Below are 15,595 nucleotides of genomic sequence, written 5' to 3'. Positions count from 1 at the left end.
CTGGAGTGGAAGAAGCCACGCTTGGCTAGGAGATGTTAACTACCTCGCCTGGTATACAGGAGGTCGTGGGTTCGATCCTGACCCTGACGACGCCTGCTGTATATTTGGAGCTTGCGTGTCTTTCTCTCATCATCATCATTACGGTGGCTAGGAGATGTTAACTACCTCGCCTGGTATACAGGAGGTCGTGGGTTCGATCCTGACCCTGACGACGCCTGCTGTATATTTGGAGCTTACGTGTCTCTCTCTCTCATCATCATCACGGTGGCTAGGAGATGTTAACTACCTCGCCGGGTATGCAGGAGGTCGTGGGTTCAATCCTGCCCCTGATGACACCTGCTGTATATTTGGAGTTTGCGTGTCTCTCTCTCTCATCTTCATCATCACGGTGGCTAGGAGATGTTAACTACCTCGCCTGGTATACAGGAGGACGTGGGTTTGATCCTGACCCTGACGACGCCTGCTGTATATTTGGAGCTTGCGTGTCTTTCACTCATCATCATCATCATCACGGTGGCTAGGAGATGTTAACTACCTCGCCTGGTATACAGGAGGTCGTGGGTTCAATCCTGACCCAGACGACGCCTGCTGTATATTTGGAGCTTGCGTGTCTCTCTCTCTCTCATCATCATCATCATCACGGTGGCTAGGAGATGTTGACTACCTCGCCTGGTATACAGGAGGTCGTGGGTTCGATCCTGACCCTGACGACGCCTGCTGTATATTTGGAACTTGCGTGTCTCTCTCTCATCATCATCATCACGGTGGCTAGGAGATGTTAACTATCTCGCCTGGTGTACAGGAGGTCGTGGGTTCAATCCTGACCCTGACGACGCCTGCTGTATATTTGGAGCTTGCGTGTCTCTCTCTCTCTCTCTCCCTTTGGTCGCGCGGATTTTTCTCCGGGTTCCTCCGTTTTTCTCCCTCCACATTTAAAATCAACGTAAAGAGTAATTTGCCCGCTATAAATGTCCACGTGCTGGCAAGCCACTTTGTCGAGCTATCGGTTGTGCTCAGGTACAGTATAGCTCAGAGGGCCTCACCTGGAAGCGATCGTAACAGTTCAGTACAAAGTTGGCATTTGGCCGCCGTACATTTCCACGTGACGATGATAAGCCACGCAGTCGAGCTATCATTGGCGTGAGAGCTACATAGCTCAGCGGGGCCTTTGCCTGCTAGCAATAAAAAAAAAAATAACACTCGTTAAGTTTCACGTTTTTTTTGGGGGGTTTTAGGTCACGTAAATATACAAGTGCGCCGTCAAAACCCGCGGCCAACCGACGCGGCCAACGTGCAAGGGCTGTCACGCAAAACGGAAAGTGGCGATCCGTCACTGACCTTCTGATGCCGGAGGTCCATGGTGAGACGGGGGTCACGCGTCTTGCCAGCGCCGTGGCCCTGAAGGCCCAAATCGTCGAGGAAGCTCACCTGAACCACCTCCTTCTCCAGCATCCCCTTCACCAGGGCATCCACCGCACCATCCTCCAGACCAGCCCCCACCTGGTCGAAGTACTCTGCGGGAGTGAAGTTGACGGGAAAACTATAAACGAAACTCATAACAAAGGTATATTCTTCGTTTTTTCGGTAAAGTCACGTTGAAGGGAAACAACAAAATAATAGAATATAAATAAATAAATGCGCCGTTTTAAAATAATTTTATGCAAACCGACACACCTGAAGACGACCGTTTGAGTTATGGTCGAAACGTCGTGAGAATATTTTATTGTTTTATATATATTTTATTATTTTGTTGTTTCCCTTCAACGTGACTTTACCGAAAAAAAACTAAGAATATGAATTACTGCAGTCACGAAAGCTTTAAATCAAAAATCATAATAAAGGTGTTTGGGTTAGATCGCGTTATTTATAAATGTGTCGTAACCCTCCACCACCCGACACGGCCAATCAGCAAAAAAAAAGTGTCACGTTGACAAAAGACAAATAATTCACTACTTTAGCCCACCGGTGTGTTGAAGAGTGAATCCACAACATAAACGCGATCTAACCCAAAAACCTTTTATTGTGAATAATATTGGTCGCGAAAAGCCTACGTGTTAATATAAACGAAACTGCAATAATAATAATAATGATGGGGTTTTTACCCCTTTTTTTCTGGCAAACAAAACCGAAACCTTTTTTTATACAAGGATTCATGTTACCGCATTAAGCGCAATACCTGCAGTCAAAATGCAAAACAAAAAACACATACTATGATAATATATGATGATGCATTGTCCTTGAAACTGATTGGTCCACACCAAGGGACGGCTTTCTTTTGAGCCTCGACCCAATTGGTGCTCGACCAGATGATGCCAGAAGGCGTCACACAGCTCAAAGACAATGCCGCTATCAAAGTAACGAGGGCTCGGGGTGAGCATCTACATCATAATTAGACCTCCTTTGCCAGTACCAAAATGTAATAATAGGGTTTTTTCCCCTTTTTCTGGCAACTTAACTGAAACCTTTTTATACAAGTATTCATGTTACTGCATTAACCACAATACCTGCAGTCAAAATGCAAACAAAAAACACATACTATGATAATATATGATGATGCATTGTCCTTGAAGCTGATTGGTCCACACCAAGGGACGGCTTTCTTTTGAGCCTCGACCCAATTGGTGCTCGACCAGATGACGCCAAAGGAGGTCTAATGATACAAACGAAACTATTTAATATCGCGGGGAACTTTCTTGCCGGAATAATTATAGGAACTGGGCTTTACCCTTCCTGGCAAATAACAGAAGAGGTGTTCAGATGTTAAAGCGCCAAATATAAACATTTTGCAAGGAATAATTTACTGCGTTAACCAACACAAACTTGTGGCAAAACAAAAAAAAACACGCTCTGGTAATATGTGTCATTGTCCCTGGAACTGATTGGTCCACACCAGGGACGACTTTCTTTAGATCCTAATCTTAAACAGTGTTAGACCATCTTCTTTGGTTCTTTCGGTAAAGTCACGTAGAATGAGAATAAAATAATAAATTGATAAAATAAAATAACACAATAATATTCTCACGACGTTTCGGCCACAACACAAGCAGCCTTCATCAGGTGAAGGGACGAGACTGTCTGGTAGGACAGCGCTGGAGTGAAAGAGCCACGTTCAGATCACGGTCTTTAAGCTTAGAGTCGCGGCATCTCTTCAGAAAGGTGAGAGACTCGATTAGTTGAGCCTTCTTATCCCGAAGTCTGTTGAATGATCTTAAGGATGTGTGGAATCCCTCCCCGTAGAGGCGGTTAAATTTCGATTTAAAGCTTTCGTGACTGCAATGATTCATCTTCTTTGGTTCTTTCGGTAAAGTCACGTAGAATGAGAATAAAATAATAAATTGATAAAATAAAATAACACAATAATATTCTCACGACGTTTCGGCCACAACACAAGCGGCCTTCATCAGGTGAAGGGACGAGACTGTCTGGTAGGACAGCGCTGGAGTGAAAAAAGCCACGTTCAGATCACGACCTTTAAGCTGTGTGAGAGGAAACAAAGCGCCTTGACAAAGGAATTAGCATAGAATTTAGCATTGAAATGGCATTGAAATGGCTGATAACGATTTAAACAATGTTTTAATTTGATTTGTAGCTTTCGTGACTGCAGGAATAACTTTTTCGTTCTTTCGGTAAAGTTGCGTAAATAGAAAAAAAGTTAAATAATAGAATACGACGTTTCGACTGCAACACAAGCAATCATCATCAGGTACGAATTAGTGAGAAAGAAAAAAACCGAGTAAACTTATGAATAGAATGCAATACAACACAGAAAGTCGGCTAACATAACAGTCAACACACCCTACCTGGTTGATTACGTTCTTCCAAAGATTGCTAAATTATAAGTTAAGATGTGAAATTTGAGAAAGAAACAAGACACAGACACGGAGACACAAAGACAGACACACAAGCAGATAGAGACACACAGAGAGAGACAGAGAGAGAGAGACACACAACATAGACAAACAGAGAGAGACACACACATAGACACAGAGAGAGAGAGACACACAACATAGACACACATAGAGAGACACACAACATAGACACACATAGAGAGACACATAACATAGACACACAGACAGACACACAAACAGAGAGAGACAACACAGAGACACACATAGAGAGACACACAACAAAGACACAGAGAGAGAGACACAAGAAGAGAGAGACTCACACAGAGACACACAGAGAGAGAGACATAGCATACACACACACAGAGAGACTCACACAGAGAGAGACTCACACAGAGACACACAGAGAGAGAGACATAACATACACACACACACAGAGACTCACACAGAGAGAGACTCACACAGAGACACACAGAGAGAGACTCACACAGAGACACACAGACAGACACACAAGCAGAGAGAGACAACACAGAGACACACAGAGAGAGACACACAACATAGACACACAGCGAGAGACTCACACAGAGACAGAGAGAGACACACAACATAGACACACAGACAGACACACAAGCAGATAGAGACACACAGAGAGAGACACAGAGAGAGAGAGAGACACACACACAACATAGACAAACAGAGAGAGACACACACATAGACACAGAGAGAGAGACACACAACATAGACACACATAGAGAGACACACAACATAGACACACAGACAGACACACAGAGAGAGACAACACAGAGACACACAGAGAGAGACACACAACATAGACACACAACATAGACACACAGACAGACACACAAGCAGAGAGAGACAACACAGAGACACACAGAGAGAGACACACAACATAGACACAGAGAGAGACTCACACAGAGAGAGAGAGAGAGAAAACTAACTTAAATCCTCCCTGTAGAGGTGGTTTAAACTTCATTTGGAGCTTTCAAATTTCACACTTAACTTCTAATTTAGAAACCTTTGGAAGAACGTAATTAACCAGGTAGGGTGTTGACTGCTGTGACTGTTTCCACCTGAAGACGGAAGCTTGTGTTGCCTACAAAACGTCGTGTTTAAATTTTTTATTTTATTCAATTTTAATTTGTTGTTTACCTACCGAATAAAACCAAAGAGTATGAATTCTTGCAGTCACGAAAGCTTCAAAACTAGAATTAGGGTGTTGACTGTTATGTTAGCCGACTCTCTGTGTTGTATTGCATTATATTCATACGTTTACTCGGTTTTTTAACTCTCTCATTCATTCGTACCTGATGACGATTGCTTGTGTTGCAATCGAAACGTCGAATTCTATTATTTAACTCGTTTATTTTCCACGTGACTTTACCGAAAGAACCACAAAGCAAATGTTTTAATTGTCACTAGAAAAGGCCCCACTGAGTTGCGTAGCTACTATTTTTCCGGAAGCGACCTGCCCACCACAAATGACAGCTCAACGAAGTGGCTTGTCATCATCGCGTGGAAATTTATAGCAGCAATCAAATACTCTGAACGTGCGGTGTTAATTCTAAATGTGGAGGGAAAAAAAACGGAGGGTGCCCGGCCAAAAAAATCCACGCGACCACGGGGATAGAGAGACACATGCACCATCTTAAATGTACAGCAGGCGTCCGGGTTGGGATCGAACCCACGACCTCCTGTATACCAGGCGTGGTCATCAACATCTCGTAGCCACCGCGACGCTTCAACTCATGCCGTGACGATGGGCGGTGCCATTGCATTTCATTGTTTTCGCGCGGAAATGGGCCGAGAGATAAAAACACAACTCTGGAAGCATACTGCTGAACATCTAGCGCTTGGTTGGAGGAAGTCGAAAACTGTGGAGCAAGATTCCGAAATCTCCCATCCGCCAACACCGCCACCACCGCCCGCCACCGCCACCACCGCCACAACTACCGCCACTGCCACCACCACAACTGCCACCACCGCCACCACCGCCACCACCGCCACCACCGCCACCACCCCATGCGCTTAACCAGCGATACGCTCCACTGCTCCCGACGCGGTTGTCTGACTTGACCAGCTGGATGTGAAATTCCAGTCGTTGCACTGCGGGCGTCTAAGCGAGCCGTACGAAAGAAGAAGAAGAAGAAGAAGAGGAGGAAGAGGAAGAAGAAGAAGAAGAAGAAGAGGAAGAGGAAGAAGAAGAAGAAGAAGAAGAAGAAGAGGAGGAAGAGGAAGAAGAAGAAGAAGAGGAGGAGGAAGAAGAAGAAGAAGAGGAGGAAGAGGAAGAAGAAGAAGAGGAAGAGGAAGAAGAAGAAGAAGAGGAAGAAGAGGACGAAGAGGACGAAGAAGGAGAAGGAGAAGAAGAAGAAGAAGAAGAAGGCCTGGCTGAGCTCAGCGCATGCGTGTAATAAGGGGGGGGGGGGGCATGAGTACCCCGGTCATTTTACCGTCAAAGCTTTTGGGGGCTCGGCCCTCCGTTGACCCGCGTCCCGTCGCTCGACCGAACGGGACGTAAGCGTGCTCCGTCGCGTTCCCGTGACCCTCCGCTTCGTCCGGCCAATCGTCTTCCAGCTCCAGCTTGAGCTTGCTGCTCAGCCAATCGGCGAGGAGCTCCTGGGCTGCGTTGGGAGAGAGAAAAGCGACGAATGGTTTGGGTGGCAGCTGAACGTGGAGGAGAGCAAGCAGGAGGTCAACATTGACCCACAAGGGTCACGTTGCACGTTCAACACCGCCCAGGATGACCAGCGCGCAGGTCCGGTCATAGCAAACGATGAAAAGATACAGGCGCTGAAGAAAAATCATGCTCACACCATCCAAATTGCGGGGAGGGGGGGGGGGGATGTTAATTGCCTCGCCCGGTATGCAGGAGGTCGTCGGTTCAAGCGCGAACCCCGAGGCCTGCTGAATGTTTGGGCGTTTGGATTTTTCTCTCCGGTTTGTCCTTTCACATTTAGAATCAACGCGCAATCCGGAGTGTTTGGCCGGGATACAATTCCACGTGACGAGGAGAGGCAGAGGCAGCCCGTCGCGATATAACCCCTCGTCCCGTGCTGTAAATGCAGCGCTACGTTTGGCATTGCCTTAGCGCTGTTCTCTGGTCTGACACTGCTGGTGAGGCTAGGCCATACAGAAGGCTTCTGTCTCTGGTGTAGGCCAATCAGTTTCAATGCCCATATACTATTATTATCATCATCATCATCAGAGCCGTGTTTGTTTGCATGTTCACCACCCGTACCGTGTGTGGTTAATGCAGAAATTGATTCCTTGCGAAAGGCATTCAGTTGCTGTTTGGACGTCTTAACGTCTCCTGTTGTATTGCCAGAAAGGGTCAAACCTCTTCTTATTTTGAATCCTTTTAGCGTTAAATTTTGTTTTAAAGCTTTCGTGACTGCAGTAATTCATATTCTTAGCTCTTTCGGTAAAGTCACGTTGAAGGGAAACAATAAAATAATAAAATATATATAAAAACAATAAAAAATTCTCACGACGTTTCGACCATAACGCAAACGGTTTTTCACACCTGATGATGACCGTTTGCGTTATGGTCGAAAGGTCGTGAGAATTTTTATTGTTTTTATATATATTTTATCATTTTATTGTTTCCCTTTTAGCGTTGTTGTTGTTGTTGTTTTTTTGTAATCTACAATTTTTGAGGATCTAAATTCGGCCGGGCATTTCCCCCCCCCCTCCGAAAGATTGAATTCCCTCCGTAAGCGCAACCACAACCCGGCAGCGAAATTGCGGTTCGCGTGGCGGTTAACGTTCACTGAAGTCATCCTCGCTTTCCTTTCTTACCTTGACCCCCATCCCACCCCCGACGGTACAGCCCCCAGCCACCAGAGGTAGAAAAAGCAAACGATCTTGAGTCGAAGATTTCGCGACTGCAAGAATTAATACATCACGGGGAGCCTCCTTTGCCAGTACCAAAATATGATCATAGGTTTTTCCCCTTTTTCTGCCAACAAAACAGCCGCGTTGAGATGTTAAAACACCAAACTGAAACCTTTTTACCAGGAATCATTTCTGAATTAACCAAAATGCTTGTGGTCAGAATGCCAACAAAACACTCTGATAATAAATGTGGACATTGTCTTCGAAACTGATTGGTCCACGCCAGAGACGGCTTTCTTTTGAGCCTCGTCTCAAAGCGGCGTTAGACCAGAGGACGCCAAAAGGCGTCACACAGCACAAAGACAATGACACTATCAGAGTAATTAATGAGGGCTCGGTGGTAGAGCATCTACATCATGGGACCTCCTTTGCCAGTACCAAAATATGATCATAGGTTTTTCCCCTTTTTTCTGCCAACAAAACAGCCGCGTTGAGACGTTAAAACACCAAACTGAAACCTTTCACCAGGAATCATTTCTGAATCAACCACAATACTTGTGGTCAGAATGCGAACAAACAAAAAAAACACTCCAATAATATAAATGTGGGCACTGTCTTCGAAACTGATTGGTCCGCACCAGAGAGACGGCTTTCTTTTGAGCCTCGTCTCAAAGCGGCGTTACACCAGAGGACGCCTGGTGTGTCGTTTCACCTGAAAACGACCGCCTGTGTTGCGATCGAAACGTCGTTTTCCATGAGCTATTTTTTTCTACCCACGTGACTTTGCCGAAACGTGCATTGTCTTTGTGCTGTCCGCCTTTGGGCGTTCTCTGGCCCACTAACACTGGTAGTGCGACTACACCCTGAAGAAAGCTTCCTCTGGTGGTAGGCCAATCGGTTTCGAAGACGATGCATCGTATGTTATTATTATTATTATCAGAGCACGTTCGTTTGTTTGCATGTTCACCGCTCGTATGTGTTGGTTAATGCGGACACGATTCCCCGTGAAAGGTTTCAGTTTGGTGTTTGAACGTCTTCGCGCAACTGTTTTGCTACGGCCAGGAAGGGTAACACCCTACGTTCGTTTAACACGTAGGCTTTCGCGACCAATATTATTCATAATAACGGTTTTTGGGTTAGATCGCGTTTATTTATAAATGTGTCGTAACCCTCCACCACCCGACACGGCCAATCAGCAAAAAAAAGTGTCACGTTGACAAAAGACAATTAAAGAATGACTAATCTACAACTCATTACTAATCATAACCAATGACTAATTACTAATCGATTATATAATTACAATACCCCCCCCCCTCCGCCTCTAATCACTGCACCTGATATGAGTTAAGTGATGACGTCACCCTGCTGCTCTATATAAAAACCGGGAGCAAGCGAGGGCTTTACCATTCTGGCGAATTGCCCGATGATGCTGGATGTATTTACCAGCGAAACGTCGTACTCAAACTGTAAATGTGGATTAACTCTTCAACACACCGGTGGGCTAAAGTAGTGAACTATTTGTCTTTTGTCAACGTGACACTTTTTTTTTGCTGATTGGCCGTGTCGGGTGGTGGAGGGTTACGACACATTTATAAATAAACGCGATCTAACCCAAAAACCGTTATTATGAACACCCTACGTTGTTATGCTGTGATACTGGCAAGGGAGGTCCCGTGGTGAGAGCTAACGGCATCAACGCTTTCCACCCTTCGGTTTGAAGGCGTGATAAAAAACACACGCCAGCGCGCGTATTTCGCCGAATCGGGCGATTATAAAGTGAATAAATAAACAACCGCGCGCGCTGATGAAGAGAACGCCTGGAGAGAGAGAGAGAGAGGAAACAAACGGAAAATAAAATCGATCAAGCAAGGGAACCTCCCCGTGAGCGACCCCGATCGTGCTAACGTCACCCCCCAATGGCAGGCGCCCGATCGTCACGGGCAACCGAAGGAAAAAAATTTGCTCGCGCAAACTAAAAAAAAGAACACGCGGTCTCAAAAGCGAAAATTGCTCGTGCGAGATTAAAAAAACAAAAACGTAGTCGTAAAAAAAAAATTATATTGCTCGTGCAGAAGAAAAAAAGATTTAGTGGCGGGGGAAAAAAAATATGTGCCCATGCAAAAAAAAAAACACGAATCATGGTAAATTTTGATTTAAAGCTTTCGTGACTGCAGTAATTCATATTCTTAGTTTTTTCGGTAAAGTCACGTTGAAGAGAAACAACAAAATAATAAAATATATATAAAACAATAAAAAAATTCTCACGACGTTTCGACCATAACTCAAACGGTCATCTTCACACCTGAAGAGAAACAACAAAATAATAAAATATATATTAAAAAATTCTTACGACGTTTCGACCATAACTCAAACGGTCATCTTCACACCTGAAGATGACCGTTTGAGTTATGGTCGAAACGTCGTGAGAATTTTTTATTGTTTTATATATATTTTATTATTTTGTTGTTTCTCTTCAACGTGACTTTACCGAAAAAAACTAAGAATACGAATCATGTAGTCGCAAAAAAAATAAAATTGCCCGTGCTAAAAAAAAAACAAACGGAAAAATGCAGTCGCGCGAGAAAAAACAAAATCTCCCGGGCCATCGGGGCGCATGCTGTGCGGACCGCGACGTCACGATTGATTGATAGTAATTAGACGTGGCTTAGCGGTGGAGAGTGGTGAGGGGGCGGAGCCTGTCAGCTATAATTATATCAGGTGGCTCATCGGTAGAGCGAGACAAACACCACCCCCCCCTCCCCCCGCCCGCAGTCGCGAGGACTGCCGAGATGAAACTCCTGGTTGCTGTCACCCGTTGCGTCTCCCCCGACGATCTCCAATCGCGAGGACGGCGGGCAAAAATAAAAAAAACCCAACTCCGAATGTGCGGAGGGCGTCGTCAGGGTCGCAGCTTCGTGATCGAACCCGCGAGACCTCCTGCTTAACCAGGCCGATTGTGTGGCGGCGGGGGGGGGAGGGATGGAGAGCGATGGGGTGGTAACATCTCCCAGCAGAGCGTCGGCGTCGCCAACCCTCACCTTCGCTGTAGGTGTTGTCGTGGTCGCGCAAGCGAGCGGCGGTCAGGGGGGGCGGCGGGACTCGTGCCACGGCAGCCCCCGACGCCCGCTCCGGTGTCTGGTGGCGCGCAAGGAGGCGGGGGTCGGAGACACGGGCAGAGAGAGAGAGAGAGTGAGAGAGAGAGACACCCGCAGACTCGCAGACACCCGCAGGCTCGTACAGACCGGCAGGCTCATAGAGGCCCGTAGACCCGCAGACTCGCAGACACCCATAGACTCATAGAGGCCCATAGACTCTCGCAGACACCCACAGACTCATAGAGACCCGCAGACTCGCAGACACCCGCAGACTCGTACAGACCGGCAGACTCATAGAGGCCCGTAGACCCGCAGACTCGCAGACACCCATAGACTCATAGAGGCCCATAGACTCTCGCAGACACCCACAGACTCATAGAGACCCGCAGACACCCATAGACTCATACAGACCCGCAGACTCGCAGACTCATAGGTACCCATAGACTCATACAGACCCGCAGCCTCATAGACACCCATAGGCTCATAGAGACCCGCAGACTCGCAGACACCCACAGACTCATAGAGACCCGTAGACTCATAGAGGCCCATATTCTTAGCTCTTTCGGTAAAGTCACGTTGAAGGGAAACAATAAAATAATAATATATATACAATAAAAAATTCTCACGACGTTTCGACCATAACACAAACGGTCGTCATCAGGTGCGTCGGTTAGCATAAATGTATTTATTTTTAAACGGTGTATTTATTTATTCATAAAAAAAACCGTCAGCGCCACGTGCAGCGATTTGGCAGTTTGTTTAGAAGGACGAGTCCATCTATGTTCTGAAAAGAGGAGGGGGGAGGCGAAAAATTAATGTATGCTGTCTGAAAGCCACCGTAAGCGTGAACAATCAATTAAGACCTGAAATGGTTAATCAAATCCTTCCAATGATTGCTAAGCCAGAATCCATCTTCTCGGTTGAAATTGTCTCCGTGCTTGTTTGTTGTCCTTCTCCCTGCGCCTCTGGTTAGCAGAGGTGGCTAGGTACGGTGCGAAAGAAGTTCGACACACATGCATGCCGGATTAATAATAACAAATTCCCGCAGCCAGGGCATCCGTATTCGCGCTTTCTTTCAAGTCAAGCCTATTTAGTTATATATTTTTTGTCAGCTTAACGCGCAGCCTTTCGTGACCAATATTATTCGTGACGAAAAAAAAAGTTCCTTGGGGTCAGATCACGCGTTCACGTAAACGTGTCGTAAAAACCACCACCACCACCACCCGACACGGCCAATATACGCGCGCTTCGTCACGTGAACAAAAACGTGGCGACTTCATCACGACCACCCCACCACGTCCGGTGTGGAAATGCCGTGGGGTTTACCCACCACACCACACCCACCCCCCAGCACAACGGCACGGACGCAGCGAAACCTGACGAACCCGCCCCAGGGGCTCTCGATTCACGCTCGCGGCCAACGTCGGTGGCGAGCGTCTGAACCGGATTCTGGGGTGCGGTGGTGGTGGTGGTGGTGGGGGGGAAGACAAAGGCGGCCGGGTGTGTGTTTTTTTAATCATACATTTTTTTTAAAAAAAGAGAAACTTATACTTTTTTAATGATTTTTTTAAATTTTTATTATTATTACGTACATTTATTATAATTTCAATTATAATTTATTATTATTTTTTTGGGCCACCGCCACCTTCGAGTGAAACGCCATCCGTTATTAGGCGGCTCACGCCACCGGCAATTGCCCCAACAGCCGGGCATGGCCACACGGGGGGGAGTGGGGGGAAGTGGGGGGAAGTGGGGGGAGGAGGGAAGTGGGGGGGGAGGGAAGTGGGGGGAGGGAGGCATTTGCCTCGACGCCTCTCCCCCCCCCACCCACCCACTCCACCGACCCCTCCACCGTCTTCTAGCTGTGGTCAGGGGCAGGCGGCAGACACCGCACCGCGTAATCATTCAGGCCTGAGACTCTCTGGGCCTTCCGTTGATTGATGACGCCATTCGAGCAGCGGGGACGGAGGGTGGTGTTGGGGGAGGGAGCGCGAGCCGGGGACGCTCCGAGGTCACGTGGGGCAGGTTCCGACATGGAGGGAGCGGTGGGATTTTGACGAAAACCCCTCCCCCATAGCCGTGACCTTGCGTGGGAGAGGTCGGGTACGATCAATGTGGCAGACGACGGCGGTCGGGATTTACCGTGAGTCTTGTGGGGGGGTCGCACGGTGGGTAGGGGATGTTAACTCCCTCCCCCTGGTACACAGGAGGTCGTGGGTTCGATCCCGACCCTGATGCCTGCTGTATATTTGTGAGTTTACGTGTCTCTCTCTCTCATCATCATCAAGGTGGCTATGAGATGTTAACTACCTCGCCTGATATGCAGGAGATCGTGGGTTCGATCCCGACCCCTGACGACGCTTGCTGTATATTTGGAGTTTGCGTGTCTCTCTGTCATCATCATCATCACGGTGGAAAGGAGATGTTAACTCCCTCCCCCTGGTACACAGGAGGTCGTGGGTTCGATCCCGACACTGATGCCTGCTGTATATTTGTGAGTTTGCGTGTCTCTGTCTCATCATCACGGTGGCTAGGAGATGTTAACTCCCTCCCCCTGGTACACAGGAGGTCGTGGGTTCGATCCCAACCCTGATGCTTGCTGTATATTTGTGAGTTTGCGTGTCTCTCTCTCATCATCACGGTGGCTAGGAGATGTTAACTCCCTCCCCCTGGTACACAGGTCGTGGGTTCGATCCCGACCCTGATGCCTGCTGCTGTATATTTGTGAGTTTGCGTGTCTCTCTTTCTCATCATCATCACGGTGGCTAGGAGATGTAAACTCTCTCCCCCTGATATACAGGAGGTCGTGGGTTCGATCCCAACCCTGATGCCTGCTGTATATTTGGAGTTTGCGTGTCTCTCTCTCATCATCATCATCATCACGGTGGCTAGGAGATGTTAACTACCTCGCGTGGTATGCAGGAGGTCCTGGGTTCGATCCCGACCCCTGACGACGCTTGCTGTATATTTGGAGTTTGCGTGTCTCTCTCTCTCATCATCATCATCATCACGGTGGCTAGGAGATGTTAACTACCTCGCCTGGTATACAGGAGGTACGTGGGTTCGATCCTCGTGGTCGCGTGGATATTTATCCGGGAGTCCTGCGGTTTCTCCCTCCACATTTAGAATCAACGCCGCGTATTGAGAGTATGAATGTCCACGAGATGATGATGACGAACCACTTCGATAGCCAGGTCGCTTCTGAAATAGAGCCACATAGCTCAGTGGGACCTTACTACCTTGCAATTAGTTTAAAAAATTTAAATGTATTTATTTTATTTGACAAGCTAAGTAAGGTACACCAAGTCGGGATTTAATCACGAAAAAATGTCAACGGGAAAAAAAAAATTACAGCGGCGACGATAATACCCCGTGCCAAAATACCAAAAAAAAAACCAAACCTCACACTGGTGGCAAAAGTTTTCGTTGTGACCTTAAGAGTCAATTAAAAACGGAAAACTATAAACGGCGCCCAATTAAAATGGAAACAAAGGAGCGCGGAAATGGAAGTGGCGGTGGTGGTGGTGAAGGTGGTCGTCGTGCCGGAGAGATCTGGCCAATTAAACGTAACCCTTTCCCGTGCCACGAGAAGAGTGAGCGAGTCGCACGGCGAATCTCGCAGAGCGCCTCGGCGTTCGTTTCACTTCGAGAGGAAGTGGGGGGGGTGGGTGGTGGGTGGTGGTGGTGGCAGTCGCGGAGAAGCGCGGCGCGGAGCGCACGGCCACCGATGGCCTTGGCGCCGGCAAAAGCGTGCCCCGCGCGATTCCGCTACCCGGGTGAAGAGAGAGAGAGAGAGGAGGCCGACGGGCGATGCGGCTACCGCTACGGCTGACACACACACAGCGGTACACCCCGTGCCCCCCCCCCCCGCCACGTTATAGCCTGCACAGACTGTTGGGGGCAAAGGGCTGTAAGCGAGTTGCTGTGGTTTTCACACCTGATGACGGTTGCTTCTTGCGTTGCAGTCGAAACGTCGCGAGAATTTCGCTGCTTTATATTGTTTTTTGTATGATTTCGCCGTTTCAAGAATATTCAAGAACACTGCAGCACCCTGTGAAGGCCGGCACGGCACACGACGGCGTGGGTGGCCGGCACCACCACCGCCACCACAACCACCACCACCACGCCCGACCGCCTTTGTCTCCCCCCAGTGGCGATGCTGAACCCACGCACCGCACCGGTTGCTCGCTTGAGGCTGAGTCGACCTAGGGGTGGAGGCCAAGGACCGGTTCAGATGATCGTCACTGCTGGTGTTGTTGGTGGCCGTGAGCGGGAACGGAACTCGGGTGGCGCGGCTTGGCAGCGCAGCTACCACCACCGCTATCCCAACCGCGCCGTCGTCGGTACGGCGAAGGGTTAACAGCGGCGATTCGTGCGCGGTTTTGCGGTGTGGCTCTTCCCCCCCAACCCCGCCCCGCACACGCAAAAACCTAGGTACATCCATATATTACACCGCATCAGTCTTTTTTTTTCTTTCCCCCGGCCAGTTCCGTAACGCTGTCAGTCTCCCTTACGATTGTAATTTTTCACGGAGGCAGCAGCAGCAGCAGCAGAAGAAGAAGCTCGCCGCACGAGACTCGCTTGCACTCTGGGCAACTCCGCGGTGAGCGGGAGATGAACAACAACAAACAAAAAAAAACTAAAAAGGGGCTGTTTGTATCTACGTAATGACAGCACTCTCCGCTCTGGCTTTCTGCGAAAGTCTATTTTCCGCGTTGTTGTTGGGGTTTATTTTTGTATTTTTTTTTTAAAAAGACAATCAATCAATTCGATCGGTTCCGACGTCTCTGGGTGTTTTTTTTT

General features: G+C 47.9%; 1 protein-coding gene across 4 annotated transcripts in view; it reads right to left on the bottom strand.

Moving 5' to 3' along the window:
* Nucleotides 1-15,595, bottom strand: part of CCDC191 (coiled-coil domain containing 191) — an 88,545-nt gene that overhangs the window by 59,868 nt on the left and 13,082 nt on the right. For all 4 annotated transcript variants that reach the window (XM_076053706.1, XM_076053707.1, XM_076053705.1 and 1 more), the window contains 3 exons: nt 10,736-10,832; nt 6,314-6,484; nt 1,339-1,514 (listed from right to left, as the gene is read on the bottom strand). In XM_076053706.1, coding sequence (XP_075909821.1) covers nt 1,339-1,514; nt 6,314-6,484; nt 10,736-10,832 — 444 coding nt within the window. The remainder of the gene's footprint in view (nt 1-1,338; nt 1,515-6,313; nt 6,485-10,735; nt 10,833-15,595) is intronic.

The sequence above is a fragment of the Petromyzon marinus genome, chromosome 62 (assembly GCF_048934315.1).
Source record: "Petromyzon marinus isolate PM22_M1 ecotype Great Lakes invasive population chromosome 62, UKy_Petmar_22M1.pri1.0, whole genome shotgun sequence".
Classification (NCBI taxonomy): Eukaryota; Metazoa; Chordata; class Hyperoartia; order Petromyzontiformes; family Petromyzontidae; genus Petromyzon; species Petromyzon marinus.
The sequence above is the reverse complement of the archived record's forward strand: the minus strand, read 5'-3'. Positions and strand labels throughout refer to the sequence as shown.